At 40.7% G+C, this 16,322-nt stretch overlaps 1 protein-coding gene across 1 annotated transcript in view; it reads right to left on the bottom strand.

Annotated features, from left to right (window-relative positions):
* The window catches only part of DOP1A (DOP1 leucine zipper like protein A), a 2,183,138-nt gene that overhangs the window by 771,921 nt on the left and 1,394,895 nt on the right, over nt 1-16,322 (bottom strand). The window contains exon 22 of the mRNA XM_044073353.1: nt 2,135-2,317. Within this exon, the coding sequence (XP_043929288.1) occupies nt 2,135-2,317 (183 nt within the window). The remainder of the gene's footprint in view (nt 1-2,134; nt 2,318-16,322) is intronic.

Here is a 16,322-nt window from a genome sequence, read left to right as displayed (position 1 = left end):
GCTGCCACACCCTCATGGCCTTGTGACACAATGGGTGTGATTTGGTTTCCAGTTGTTTTACCACACTACTGTCATATTGTCCATCTGAATATTTATCACTCCCAGACAAAAGGTGGTCACGCAACATAATGGGTATAATTTGGTTTCCCCATGTTTATATACCAGACTACTGTCATGTTGTCCATCTGAATATTTATCACTCCCAGACAAAAGGTAGTCCTATAAATCCTGTAACACAAGGAGAATTGCCCTCTTCTGAAGCACATTATGTGAAGACAAACCTCTTTTTGTGTGCATCTAAAGATCTTGAACCATGCCACTCCCTCCACACTCAAGACAAGATGCGTCTGTGGTTATCATTGCTTTTGCAGATGAAACCTGAAAGCATTTGCCTGCTGCCACTAGCATGGACTACAGCCACCACTGTAGATGGTTACTGCATGACTGTGTTATGATTATGGATGTTATCTCTGAGCCCATGGTGACTTGTAGGAGCCATTGACGGATTTAATGTGATATTCAGCAAATTGTACCATCAATACTAAGGAAGCCATGAGGCCCAATACTCTTAGAACTGGGTGTGCTGAAGGGTGTTCTGTACACAGAAGATTCTCTATTGTGGATCTTAAGAATAGGATTCTATCTTGCCTGAATGACATCCTAGAAATGTTAAGCGCTGAGTGGGATTCAGGACAGATTTCGCCAGACTGATCCAAGGAAAGACAAAGCTGAAGGAAGTAGTCCTTGACCTGTTCCCATCAAGGGGGTAGCCAGGAGCTAGCTGTTCAAGTGCAGAAATATTCTTTACCCCTGGAGATGTAGATGGGCTGCTATGACAGCCATGCATTTGACAAACACCATAGGGGCTGAGGTGAGAACCAAATGTCAAGGCTCTGAACTGATAATGACGGTCTCCTAACTGGAAATGTAAAAATCTCCTGGAATCCTTCACAGTCTTTATGTGAAGGTAAGTGTCTTTGAGCTCTATGGAGCACATGCATTTGTTCTTCTGTAGACAGGGAAGAATTGACCCCACCAAGACTATCCAAAAGTGGGTCTTTTCTACATATTTGTTCAGAAGGTTGAGATCCAGTACTGGCTTGAGGCCTTTGGATTTCTTTGGAACCGGAAAGAATCTTGAATAAAACCCTGACCCCAGTATAGTCTAGTCTGGTGGAATCTCCTGGATGGCTCCTTTTTGTAGCAGAGGGAGAACCTCATGCAAAGTGGCCTTTACCTGGTTGGGAGGGATGTCCAGCAAAGAACTGGACAGTGGAGGAAGAGTTTCCAAAAATGGAATGTGATAGCCTCTGGATATAATCCTTCTTATCCACTTGACTTGTGTGAAAGAGAATCACCAGACTGAGTAGAGGGATATGCATCCCCTGTCTGCCTCCAGAGTGCAGCAGTCAGACAGACCTTCAGGGATTCTGGAGTTGACTGTCAGTAAAGGGTTCATAAGCTGCCTTGTTCTGCAGAAAGGGACTGCCTCTCCCATAGCTGCCTCTGTCAGAACAGGAGTCAAACTGACATCTAGACTTGCAGAACCAGAGTGAATAATGTATTTTATGCTTTGAACTTGACTCCCACTGCAGAGAGTTTTGCCATCTTGCTCACTCTTATGAATTTTTTCCTTCACTGTAGATCCATATAAGGCAGCACACCTCAAAACCAAGGTCTCCAGAAAACATTTTACTCCAAACATGGTAACTAAGAAAGACAATATCTTCTAAAAACAAACACTGCATTCTAAGAGAGGTAAATAAGAAAGCAGGGATGTCTGAAAAATAATAGAGACCATTTTTACAAAACCAAGCAGTAAAGTATTACATACAATCTACATTTATATTACAAGAAGTCACAAAATGCATGGTAAAACAGAATTAATTTCCTTTTAGAAAAAGCTGGACTCTGAAGTTTTTGTAGTTACTGCCTTCATTCAAGGTTTCTGTTACTTATTCATTTTTATAGCATCATTGGTAAAGACATTTACTTAAACAAGAGTTTACACTATTCTCTCATACTACTGATGAATATGGTTTTTAAGGCCTTTAAATTTATACCTGTCATGTTCTATTTTGTCTATGTGCATTTTAAACACAATTCAGTGAAAAAAAATCCTTGAGGTTTATACCTTAGTAGACCCAAGGTTAATCATCGTGACAGATGCAGCTGCTTCTGACAGTGTTCTGTTTGGAGAGTCAACCTGGTGCAAGATACTCCACAAAAGGGTCACTGAGGACATGATGATATGAAGAACAGATAAAATTCTGCTGCGTGCTTCAGAAAGATGCCTCTGGTCTACATTAACCAGCAACTAGGAGCAATACAGAACAATTAGTGGTTGATATTATAACCATTGTTCTAAATTAATTTAAACACTATACTTTTTTATGATGTCCAAACAAGATGCTAGGAACTCGTACATTTAAAAAGCAGAAAATGATTCCATGATAAAAGGTAGTGTTTGGTTTATGCTAACCACAATTAGTGTACATAACAAGAGAAGAGAGATACAACTTTTTTTAATTATTTTTGTAATGGGCCACATACCTATGGCCCCCATTCTCTTGATTTTCTGACATATTAAGCCCTCCAGCCTCCATAGCACACCCATCCTCACTCCCTTGTGAAGTTTCCCTGCTTTTGAATTTCTCCTGACTGTTGTTGAGGAACTGTGTTTGCACAGCTGGGTGAAATACATCAGGGAATCAGATAACGTTTTCATTCTTAAACGGCAGAGTGCATTATATGAGTACACTTACACATATGTCCAAATAAAACCTGGCCCCTAACCATGCTACAGCATTCATTCTGGCCATGCTAAAGTGCTACAAATAATAACTGGACTAGCACTGTTTACCAAGGGTGAGGAGAACTTATCAAGTCTCTTCCCTGACAGTTATCCAACTCCCTGAGACCATTTTCAAACTCAGGATGGATGCAGTGAAACTAAATGGCACTTCCCAGTGAAAATAGTCCGGCTTCGACGGCTGAATTTTTAAGTTTAAAAATGCAAGTAATCTCTGTGCTATCCCCAGAGTCTCAAACAACCCAATAAACAAGTATAGTGGGTCCAAAAACAAAACAGTGCAAGAAACTTCTCTGTGTGGAAGATTTTCAATCCATATATATCTAGTAATCACTGTATATTAATCATAGTATATTAATCAGATTTATCTGACCTGATTAACATACAGTTATTAACTATATATATATATATATATATATATATATATATATATATATATATTTATATGGATTGAAAATCTTCCACACAGAGAAGTTTCTTACACTGTTAAGTTTAAAAATGCAAGATTGACTGGCCCCATCACAGATTGGGTTACCTCCTGATTGCACCTTTGACAACTAGTGTTTGACTAGTGGCCTGGGAGCTGGAGAAACCGAGTGAAGGAGGATGGGAGAGGGTGGTTACTACCAGCTCACCCATCCTGAGGGGAGGGAGGTGGCTGGCAACACAGATGTATCACCTGTAGCATGAAGAGCTTAGTGTGTCTTCAGTGCAAGTGCTGTGCCATTTGGTCGTGAGGTTTCACATGCATGTAACTGTACTTGTACCTCTCAAGGTAATTATAGTGGAACTCAAAGGCTGCTGAGGGAGTGGGAATAGACAGTCTACGTGATCTGTGGACAAGCCTACTCTCTGAAACCAACTCTCACCTCTACTAGGGAACAAATTGGCCAGAGTGCTCTAGCCTCAATGGAAGAATGAATGGGTCAGTTTGATGCAGGAAGCAGAGACACTAGGCCAATCCTGCTGACAACAACAAAAAAAGAAAGATTATGTACTTCTGGATAACTTAACAACATGAATATTGGAAGGACTAAAGTTACTGAACAAAAAGCAACACAAATATCATGGAGTAATGATTAGCCCAAAAATGAAGCATGGAAGGCTGTGAAAGAATGTTCAAAGCAAATTAATTAACATGGTAGTGGGAAGTAGAGTGTGCTGTCTACGAACACGAATAAAAAAAATACAAAAAACAAAACACTCTTCAATTGTAAACCAGAGCATGATTTAGTAATAAATGAAGGAAGTTAGGTTTGAAAAGGACAAAACTGTTAGTGTTAGCAGAGACTGGCAAATGACCTAAAATTCACTCAACTCTCATTCTTGGAGCAGTGTTATAATAAGGTGGCATGCCAATCATCATTATAAACACATCACTATCTGGCCTAAAAAAGCCTTCAGTGGTTAGAGGCAAGATATTACCTTACACTTTTCCAACTCATCATGTCTCAAACTCATCTATTGTCTAGACAAATGCTCTAGTTTGAAAAATATTCTCCAACTTTATAACCCAAGTAGACATCTGAGACCTAGTGACAAAAATATTATTAACTGTTACAAAAGCAAATAACTCAGTACTCTGCTTTCCTGGCCAACATTTTGAAATCCCTTCCCTTCTCTCTCTCTCTCCCACTCTCTCTCTAAGAAGCACAGTAAACAACAACTCCTTTAAGGCACAAGCTAGAGAATACCAAACAGATACCTGGCTCTGTAGATGCACAACTTCTGGACGATAAATGCCCTGCCCCTTCTATTTCCTATTATTTCCACGCACTCTACTCTTGTGTATTGGTCCAATATCTCCTCCTTGTCCACCTCTCTCTCTCCTTCCTTCTACCTGTTCTATAACTTTTTATCTCACCTCTTAATACTAATCTACCATTTCCACCTTTTCTCATTCTTCCAAGTTATTTTCCAAATATATTTCATAACTCTTCAGATAAAGCTGCTATTAATTAATAGTACTCTGTTTAAATGTGTATTTGTTGATTCCTTGTATATCTCTGTTTAATATGTTCTTTAAGTAATTTTTTTCCAGAGCTTTTAAACTTTGCATATTTGTTGATTAGTTGTATATCTCCGTTTACTGTTTTCTTTATGTGATGCTGGAATTTTTCTGGAGCTTTTCTCCTTAGCCCTGCACTGAAAATGGGTAGCTTTCTGACGGTAAGACAAATAAGAGGTGAAAAGTGGAAAGTTCTTCCTTACAGAAAGGGTGATGAGGTATAGAAAGGTTTAAAAAAGTTTACCTTCTAACACAATTTAAAATGACAGGGAATTTAAAGAATTTCTGATAACTGGAAGGGGAAATCAGGACTTAGTCCTATGGTTGTAATTCTTTGTTTTTTTATAGTTATGACTGCCTGCATGCTTTTAAGAATATTCATCCAGAATTTCTATCAGATGCCTAGTCCTTACAAACGTTTAAAAGCATGCAGAGATATTCTGTAATACTTATATGATCTGTATGCAGCACTATGATGAGCAAACCTGCTAATGCAGTAAAGCAGAGTAGCTTCAATAGTTCACTTGAAGCAACATGGCCATCTCCATTTGTTTATTGTTTGTCAGAGTGCCACACATCTTCTATCCCCTTTTTCCAACATAACTGTAACAAACCTGTCATATTCTCTCTGTGTGATAAAGAATCTCACAACTGCTGGTAAGAGCTGTGACCAAAAGGGATTGTTTCTGTGATTGCAGAAAATGTAGTTCAGAGACATGCTGATGCATTCTCATTTCAGACAGTCCCAAAACAAACTATTGCAAAACTATTAAAGAATTTGAAACCCACTTCACTGGCAGCAGATAACGTGCAAGCAGAATATCTAAAATTAACAGCAGATGTTATTGCCTTCCCTGTGTTGATACTTATAAACCGCTCTATAACCGAACAGTATGCCACAGCTATTTGGAAAATTGCATATACAGTGGATATAAAAAGTGTACACACCCCTGTTAAAACGCCAGGTTTTTGAGATATAAAAAAAAATGAGACCCAAAAAAATCATTTCAAAACTTTTCCCATGTTTAGTGACCTATAACCTGTACAATTCAATTGAAAAACAAATCTATATGCCCGCTCTTCCTTGTAAAAGCACTCCAAATCTGTCAGACTGCAAGGGCATCTCTTGTGCACAGCCCTCTTCAGGTCACCCCAGGGATTTTCTATTGGATTTAGGTCTGGGCTCTGGCTGGGCCATTCCAAAACTTTAATTTTCTTCTGGTGAAGCCATTCTTTTGTTGATTTGGATGTATGCTTGGGGTCATCGTCATGATGACAGGTGAAATTCCTCTTCGTCTTCAACTTTCTAGCAGACTCCAGAAGGTTTTGGGCCAAAAGTGACTGGTATTTGGAACTGTTCATAATTCCCTCTACCTTGACTAAAGCCCCAGTTCCAGCTTAAGAAAAGCAGCCCCAAAGCATGATACTGCCACCACCATGCTTCACCATGGGGATGGTGTTCTTTTGGTGATGCGAAGTGTTGTTTTTGTGCCAAACGTACCTTTTGGAATTGTGGCCAAAAAGTTCAACCTTGTTCTCATCAAACCACAACACATTTTCCCATACACTTTTGGGAGACTTGTTGTATTATTTTGCAAATTTTAGCCAGGCCTGGATGTTTTTCAGTGTAAGAAAAGGCTTCCGCCTTGCAACCCTACCCCATAGGCCAGACATATGGAGAATATGGGAGATTGTTGTCACATGTAGTACACAACCAGTACTTGCCAGAAATTCCTGCAGCTCCTTCAATGTTGCTGTAGGTCTCTTGGCAGCCTCCCTGACCAGTTTCCGTCTTGTCTTTTCATCAATTTTGGAGGGACATCCAGTTCTTTGCAACGTCACTGTTGTCCCATATTTTCTCCACTTTTTGATGACTACTATGTTCCATGGTATATCCATTGCTGTGGAAATTTTTTGTACCCTTCTCCTGATACCTTTCAACAATGAGATCCCTTTGATGCTGTGTAAGCGCTCTGCAAATCATGGCTTTTGCTGCAGTAGGCAACTGAGTAAAAGTCAGGAAAATCCTATTAGGACAGCTGAACTTTATTTGGGATTAATCAAAGTCACTTTGATAGCAGGTGTGTACCCAAGAAGACTGAATGCTGTAATTAAAGCAAAAGGTGCTTCAACAAAGTATAAGTTTAAGGGTGTGCACACTTATGCAACCAGCTTATTGTGCATTTTTTATTTTTTATATTTTTTCCCTTAACAGATCTGTTTGCTTTTCAACTGCATTGTACAGGTTATAGGTCACATTAAAGGTGGGAAAAGTTTTGAAATGATTTATCATGGTCTCATTTTTTATATCACAAAAACCTGGCATTTTAACAGGGGTGTGTACAGTTTTTGGATCCACTGTATTACACCATTACACAAGGAGGTAATTTAACAGAACTAACAAACTACCATCCCATTGCTATGCTTTCACTACTTTCTAAAATTCTAGAAAGATGCATCTACTTTCAACTTCTTAAACATCTTCTAAACAATAATCTCCTCTCACAGCATGGATTCCAACCACATCATAGCACTACTACAGCTCTTCTAAGTTTCACTAATACTAATAAATTCAGAGACAATGGCAAAATAGTGTCTTCAGTCTTTTTAGAGATGCCTAAAGCATTCGATAGAGTTTCCCATCCTAATTTACTGTCCACTCTGAAAAATCTTAATATCAACCCTGATATTGTTAACTGGTTTCAAAGTTATCTATATAGCCACCAGCAAGCTGCGAAATGGAAGCAAGATCTATCCCCACTCCTTCCTGTTACACTTGTGGAGTCCCTCAGGGTTCAATCCTAGGGCTCCTCCTCTTCAGCACATTCATAAATTATCTTAACACTGAATCCTCTCGAGCATCTATCATACAATACAAGATGACTCAACCCTCATATGTGCAGCACCCACAGTAACACAACTTCTTACAGTCACACAAAAAGCCCTCTCTGATATTGAAACATGGCTAGCAAACTCACAACTCATTCTCAACCCTAATAAAACTAAACCTATGATCTTTCATCCAGCTACACCTACTAACCTCCCAGCTAACTTTTATATCATTACCAGTAATAATACTAAGATTTTTCCAGATTCCTAAACATAACTATTAGGCGTCATAATCGACAACAGACTAAAATTTGACATACACATTTCTAACACAATCAAAAAGGTTCACAAGAAAATAGGAACAATGTATAGAACAAAAAATCTTAACGTTGCAAGAATAGCCATAGCTAGAACCCACCTTCTCTCCTCACTCTTATATGCATCCCCCATACTTATCAACCTCAAAAAGTCAGAACTAAGCAAATTAGAATCATGTTATAATGAGATTGCCAAATTTGCAACAGATTCCGCACATTCAACCCATCACTGTCAATGCCTAAAAAAATCTTTCTTGGTTGGAACTACCTCATGTTATGAACTATAACCAGTTAATAATGGCTCACAAAATAATGCACAATCCTGACAACGTACCTTCCCTCAAAAAATCTGATACAACCTAATCTAACATTCATACTCTTCGATTATCTAACAAAGACTTACTTCAAGTAACCAAAGTGTCCAATACAGCAGGCAACTCTCTACTCTAACTTTGTTGCTAAAAATTGGAATACCCTTCCACATAGTATTAGATCCATAAGCAACCTTAATCATTTCAAAATATCTCTCAAAAGACACTTATTTGAATCCTGACTTTGCTCATGTAACACTCCAGGTTAATTATTAACTTAGGATTACTTACACAATTTGGCTGCACATACCAACCAACTCTGTCAACATATCCCTTCTAACAACACTACTTCTCTATAAGTAGTTACATTCCTAGCTGCAACTCTCACCATGGAAGTATTACTAACTATGCACTACTTTGCCTAAGTGATTCTCCCTGCTTAATTTCCTAACTAATTTTATGTTCCTGCACATATATAAATTCAACCATATATTTGTATGTATTCAAGTGTTTATAAAGTCTTGTTCTATTTGATACTATGTATATATTTTTGTTTTTACATTTTTATCCTGTAAATGTGTTAACATTCATTTTTTGTCAATTTTGTTTATAATTTGTATGTAAGCTTAGACTGGAGCTTTTCTCCCCGTGATCACTGATGTGAGGTTTGAGAAGGAAAGTGCCCTTGAGAAATGATTGATATACTTTTAGTAATGCCAAAAAAGAAGCATTTAACCATGTGTAAAAATCAGAAAATATATAATTTTATTAATGCCATAAAGGAAGCATTTACAGCTATGCAAAATTAGAAATTGCTACCAGTTAACCTTTGACAGAGAAATAGTAGATTACTGTATCACAGATTTCAGAAATCCAGTACAAAACAGAGGGAAGAGGAGCTGATAACGGGTCTAGATCCTTTCTAGCACTCCATAAGGAGAAATGGGCCCACTCATCTGTGTATATCTTTTAAGCACTTGGTTTCTAGGAAGATGAAATCATTTTAATTACTCATGCAGAGAAATGAGGGTTATTAGCCACAAGTAGAAATTGAAAAGCCAAGCCATGAACTTAAGGGATTCCATGTCCAAATAATGCTTTCCGAAGGGGTGAGTAAACAGAACTTTGATGGAATGCAATTTTAAGGGTTTCACCAGCAGACAGGGCAGACGTGGTGAGAAGCAGGTTTGCTGAAACTAGCAGGTCTCTAGCTTTTTGCAAGTTTGGCTTTCTGAATAATTCTCATCATCAAAGGAAATGGGGGGAAAGTATAAAGGTGTCAATATCATTGGGAATTCAAATAGTTCACATCAAGGTTTGCCCCACAAATAAAACATCATCTGAGTCACTAAAAGACTGAGGGTCTTTCAGAAACAGTGACTATGTCCAAAAGGAACTTTTTTTTGGAATGTGACTGTCTCACAGAATGCAGTTGGACTGTATAACCCAATTTCTAACCTTCATGGCTTCTCTTTATAGAAAACAAGACCACATCCTCTTGTTTATTTATGTACTAAGCCATTGCCATGTTGTCTGAATAATGGCAGTGACTTATTATGGAAGGATGTCCTGAAAGAAAGTCAGTAGAGCTGCCCTCATTTACAGTATGTTGATATGGAGGTTTGATATGGAGGATGTAGAGACACCTTGAACAGATGACTGTAGTGCCTGGGCCAGGCCCATCTGAAATGACTGAAGCTAGTGGTATGGGTAACAGGAACTGATTTCCTTCAGTAAAACTTGCTGTGTACATCCACAACACTGAAAGTGCTATTTAACTGATCTGGATATCCTGATTTGATAAGACTTTGAGTCTGTATTCTGAGGCCAATGGACCCCGACAGTCATGGAAAAGGGAACCAAGGGAACAGCAGAAACAATTAACTCCACTGCCTTTAGGCAATGCTCAGATGAAGCCTCTTTTGAAGTTATAATTTTTGCCACAAGAACCTGCAGAGAAAGCATTCATTTTTAGTGTTAGACATGTTTGGCAAAATTTGGAACCCACATGGCAGCCAAATACCATCAGCTGAGACTGTGCCACATGAAACTTTGCAAAATTCCCTCCCTGGAAACAGTTAGAGCCTCATCCAGTGAAACAGCTAAGAGACAGTCATCTAGGTATGGAAATATCTTGATTCTGTAGCCTGTGATAGGTTACACCTACAGACATTCAATTGGCAAACACCCCAGGGATTGAGGTGAGACTGAGTGGAAGTGTATGGAATAACTGGTTCCTACCTCAAACTGTAGAAAACTTCCTTGACTCCTTTTCAGTTCTGATGTACAAACAGTGTCCTGGAGATCCAAGAAGCACATCCAGTCTCCTTCTGATAGACAGGGAAAGGATGACTGCACTGGTGACTATGAAGAAGGTTTCTTTGAAAACGTAGATACTGTAGGCTGCTTAAATCCAATAATGGCCTGAGATCCCTTGTCTTTTTGGGGATCAAAACAAATATGAAATAATATCCTAACCCTCTCTAGTCTTGTTGGAATTCCTGGATGGCTCTCTCTTTATTGTAGGCCAACTACCTCTAGCCTTGGTGATTTTTTTCGGACAAAGTGGTGCATCTAGCAAAGATAGAGAGAAGGATGGTCATTGAGCTTGGACAGATATTTTGCAGCCTCTGGATATAAGTGGCCTTATCCACCTGTCCATGTTGACGGACTTCCCAAAAGACAGACCTCAATTGCCTTCAAAGCAGGGAGTCAGTCACCACTTCAGGAATGCTACTGTCTGCCCATGGACAAACTATAGCCTCAATTTTGCTAAGTATATTTGCATAAGCAGTTTGCTGTGCCTAAACCACATTTGACAATGGGTCATCAGTGTGTGTCAGACAGTCTGTTCAGGCAGCTGAAATATGATGCACACAATGATGTGAATCTTGCTCTCCTTTCCCATGGTTTTCAAGTGCTGCTTAACATACAGAGCAAAAATATGTGGCAAAGAGGAAGTCAATAATGGTCATTTTTATAGCCTAGGCCAAGACCATAAAGCACAATCATGTGCAGCTGAAGCTGTCCTGTCAGTCACATTACAGAAATGCATATTGTAAGGTTGTTAATGTTGAGTGCTGTTGAGGACTGGGTGAGATGTCTACCATTAACCAAAACATATTTCAGCCTTACAAAAGTATGGTGCATTTTATCAGTGAAACCCACCATATCAATACTGCAGCTTAATGTTCACACAGTCAAGGCACTGGATATGTAAACATGCTTCTCAAGTTTGTCCATCACTCCTGTATCCTTGACTGAGAGATGGACGGCAAGGCTCTGGGTACTTGGAGCTTTCTTATGAGCAGATACAGAGATCAGAGTATCAGTCAAGAAAATATGATACTGATCAGTATCAGTAAAAAACTGAGGACCCTCATGAAATCATCCGAGGCTAACTTTGAAAGAAAAATAGCCAAGGATTCAAAAGATAACAACAAAGCCTTCTTTAGCTATGTTAAGAATCTAAGTGGCAACTCACAGATATGCATTGAACTAGTGCAAAATAGCACAAAATATACTGAACCTACTGATATTGCCAGCATCCTGGCAGATAGATTCAGTGCAAACTTCACCCCCCTCTCACCTCCAAAAGAGCCCACAACAACACCGAAAAAGTGTAGTGTCCCAAAAATCACAGATGCACAAGTGAAAATAGCCCTTTTAAAAGCCAAAAACTCAGCATCAGTGGGACCAGTCGGTGTCCCAGGCTGCGTCTTGCACGAACTAACCCCCCACCTAAACACGCTGTTCAACCTCAGCCTCTCCACAGGCTACATGCCCAAAGAATGGTGCACAACAATGGTTATTCCTCTCCACAAAGGAAGGGCCACAACTGACCTGGTAACTATCGCCCCATAAGCCTGACTAGCCTGGTCTGCAAGGCTATGGAGTGCATCATCATGGAACTCATTAACAAAGACATTGGGAACCTCCAAGCACTTGACCCGACCCAGTTCAGCTTTGTTAAGGGCAGATCATGCCTACTAAACTTGGTTGACTTCTTCGAGGCAGTCACCAAGGCCATAGACGAGGGAAAGGTGGTTCACACAGCCTACCTTGACCTCGCCAAGGCTTTCAACAGCATTCCCCACTCAGGTATTATGGAAAAACTCACCAGCCTGAACATAAACCCCTACATCATGAGATGGGTTGCCAACTGGCTTACAGACAGAACTCACACGGTAAGAATAGCAGGCTCCATGTCTGACTCTAAACCAGTCACAAGTGGTGTCCCGCAAGGCTTGGTCCTGGGACCCCTACTGTTCGGCATATACTTCTCAGAAGTACACGCAAACACAGGAGGACTAAGGCTAACCAAGTTCGCCGATAACTGCAAACCAGGAGCCATAATTGACTCTCCTGCTGACACGGACATCCTCCAAAAGGGCCTTACTGAGACAGACACCTGGTGTCAAAGTCATGGCCTCAAGCTAAATGCCAAAAAATGCATAGTCATCCTGTTTGGGAAAAACAAAACACCCATGATTTACCACATAGGTGGCAGCCCATTTAATACAGAAGAGGTAATAAGAGATCTGGGGACCCAGGTAGATAGTAATCTCTCCTTTGACAATCATATTACCAAAGTAGTTAGGAAATCCTTCTATGTGGCCCATCTAATTACTAAAGGGTTCACATCTAAAAATAAAAAGGTTATAGTGCCCCTCTACTCATCACTCATTAGACCCATCATAGAGTACAATGCCCCATTTGGGATGTACCTCACAAGACACTTCCAACAGCTGGAAAGACCACAAAATTATCTTACCAAGAGTATTACTGGTCTCAAACATATGTCCTATGCAGCCCGACTAAAAAAACTCCGGCTGTACTCAGTGGCATATCGCTTACTCAGAGGAGATCTCTGCCTGACTTACAAAGCCATGTCCAACTCAGAATTGATGGATATGCTCCACTTAAAGAAATCCAAGTCACTGCAAGCCACGCACTCTAGTGAGCTAAACCTCGCCACAACAATAAATAGAACATGCTGGAGGGATAGATTCCTGTCACAGAGACTCCCCGTGCTTTGGAACAAAATTCCAAATTACATCAGGCAGAGCCCCTCACTAACACTCTTCAAGAGAAACCTTGACGAGTGGATGGGTAACAGAAAATACACTCCTGGGATCACTTCATTGGCTCTGCTTGACAGAGGATCAGTTAATTAATCAATGGGGTGGCGAAAGTCGACACTCTGGCTAGGCTTATAAATGCCCTCGTGCAGATAGCCTAGTACCTACCTATGAACCTATAAAATCACAGCCCAGAAATCCCACTCATTGGGAAGCCAAAGGATATGGCTGACCTTCTGTAATAGTGCAGCCATACAGGGTCTTCCCAAGCAGCCTTGGTGCATCCTTTAGTATTTTCACCAAAGGAAGTACCACTCAGGAAGATGGCAAGGTGGACCTACAGGTACTTTGGAGTGTCCTCTTTGGGGACTGTATGGGGGTACAGGAGACTGCTGCCACATTAATTAGAAGTACTCCTTCAACTTGGGGTCATTTGGGGGGTGTACAGAAGCTGACAAATTCCTATTCACTGACACCCTTAATTGGGATTTCTAGGTACTTCAAATTACAAAGGGCTTGCCTGGGTCTCTTTGGCAGTGTGGAATCAGAAGAAGATGCAGAAATCCTCTTAGTGGAGGTGTTTCAGAGGGGTTCCAGACCCAATGCCCTGTTGAGATCTGACTAAATAGGAGGTCAAAGGCAAAGGGATGGGCTGTTCCATAGTTAAGGAAGCCAGCACTGGAGTGAATAAATGGCACTGAGGGCAGGCATGGCACTGACTTTACATAGCTTGACTCAGTGCAATATATTTTGTCATCTCCTAACACCAAGATCACTGAGATTGAATAATGTAAGAATGAATACTTAGGCAGCAAAACCAAAAAGCTGGCAGGCCCACAGAACTCAACATCTGGAAATGATGCCAAAAGCACCACTTGTGTGGACAGAACACATAGAAATGAATAATCATCACAGATAGCCCCAGTATCAGAAACGTTGACACTGTTCCATCAGCCTGCAAAGTCAACACCACTGTAAATGGCATCCAGTTTGGCCATGATGTTAGAATCAATGTCAAAGGGACAGGACTGGTGTGGTCCCCAGCAATTGGACTGCTGGAGTTCTTCTGTGAGGAGAAAATACCAGTAGTGACTCCCTGCACCCAACAGAGCACCAGAGCACTTGCCCTGAGCCCTCAACATAGCCTCTGCCAACATGCCAAAATCAATGAAAGGGAAGCCAAAATCAATGAAAGGGAAGGCAGGAGTGGGGACAGATCTGGGCTGACCCTTCTTGTCCACCTGTACCAAAACTGGTGTAGGAAGCTTGATGGCTTCTGATAAAGAGTTGACCCCATTAACACAAACTCTTCCATTCTGAATAAAGATGAAAGAGATCCAGCATGCAATAAACTGCAGTAATCAAATGTTCTGTTTTAACATTAGCACTGGAAGGTCCTAAGGTTTTCTGTCTGTTTAAGGAAGGTGAAGGATGAACAAAATGGCTCTCCTGATTCCTCATTTGATAGAAACCAGAAGAATTGACACACGAGTCCATGAGTATGAAGACCCAATGCACCCTCTACTACTAGGACCATCAAGCACTGTTGATCCTCGAAGGATATCCATGCAGCAGAGTTCTCAGTACCAAATACTACCAGTGAGTTACAGCCAGGTGACACAAGGCAATGCTGGTAGAAATCAGATCAGTTGTGTGCATACTCCAGATGAATGAGAAGGGTGGTATCTGCACCCCAGGATGCTTCATCCAATGTGACAGCTGAGGCAAGGTGTGAGGGTCATAAGCTAGCTTACAACATATGGAGAATGGAGAGTCATTTCTGAAAAGTACTTACTTCTGAAACGGTTTGCCTTCCATTCTTTGGTATTCTGATGGTGTTTCCATAAAGAAATGATGCTGAATGTGGGACTGTCCAACTGGTCCACATAAGAAATACTTGTCACCAGACTAAAGTACTACCACTTAAGGGAGTGTTTCAAAGAGGCACAATGCCACTCTACGTCTTATCTCATTATTTGGTTGCCACATCAAGACTTAGAAGGCTTTGCCACTTTAGTCATCAAGCAAGAGACCTTTTCCATGACATAAGTTGTGATCAAATTCAAACTGTGCACAAAGCAGAATCAAACTGGCAGGCTGAGGCTGTAGAAGTACTCCTATTACTGTGATGTGTGGCATCACTGTTTGTGCTGGTAAAGGGCATGCATGGCCCAAAGCACAGATATTTATAATGACGCTCATACTAATACTCCCCATCTACATTTTTTTCTCATCTTTTTCTTTTCTTTTCCTTTTACTTCAGCTCTGTCAATATGAAGTCATTTCTGAAAAGTACTTACTTCTGAAACGGTTTGCCTTCCATTCTTTGGTATTCTGATGGTGTTTCCATAAAGAAATGATGCTGAATGAGGACCAGATGGTGTCCCCGGCTGTGTGCTACACGAGCTAAATGAGGAATTAAACCCGCACATAAGGCAGCTGTTTAATCTCAGCCTTACCACAGGATACGTGCCCAAGGAGTGGTGTACGGCAACTGTGGTCCCACTCCACAAAGGCGGTGCCTCTACGGACCCTGGTAATTACCGCCCCATAAGCTTAACAAGTCTAGTCTGCAAAGCTATGGAGAGGATCATAATGGAGCTCATAAACAAAGATATAGGGGACTTGCAGACATTGGACCCGACCCAGTTTGGCTTTGTCAAGGGAAGATCATGCCTTTTGAACTTGGTTGACTTCTTGAAACAGTCACCAAGGCCATTGATGAGGAAAGGCAGTCCATACAGCCTACCTTGACCTTGCAAAGGCTTTCGACACAATACCCCACTCGGGTATTGTAGAAAAACTTACCAGCTTAAATGTAAACCCATATGTCACAAGATGGGTTGCAAACTGGCTTAAGGACAGAACCCACAGGGTTAGAGTTGCTGGCGCTGTGTCAGACTCCAAGCCGGTCACAAGTGGTGTCCCACAGGGCTCGGTCCTTGGCCCCCTATTGTTTGGCAT

This window comes from Protopterus annectens, chromosome 1.part1, assembly GCF_019279795.1.
Source record: "Protopterus annectens isolate FY-2018-M chromosome 1.part1, PAN1.0, whole genome shotgun sequence".
NCBI lineage: Eukaryota > Metazoa > Chordata > Ceratodontiformes > Protopteridae > Protopterus > Protopterus annectens.
The sequence above is the reverse complement of the archived record's forward strand: the minus strand, read 5'-3'. Positions and strand labels throughout refer to the sequence as shown.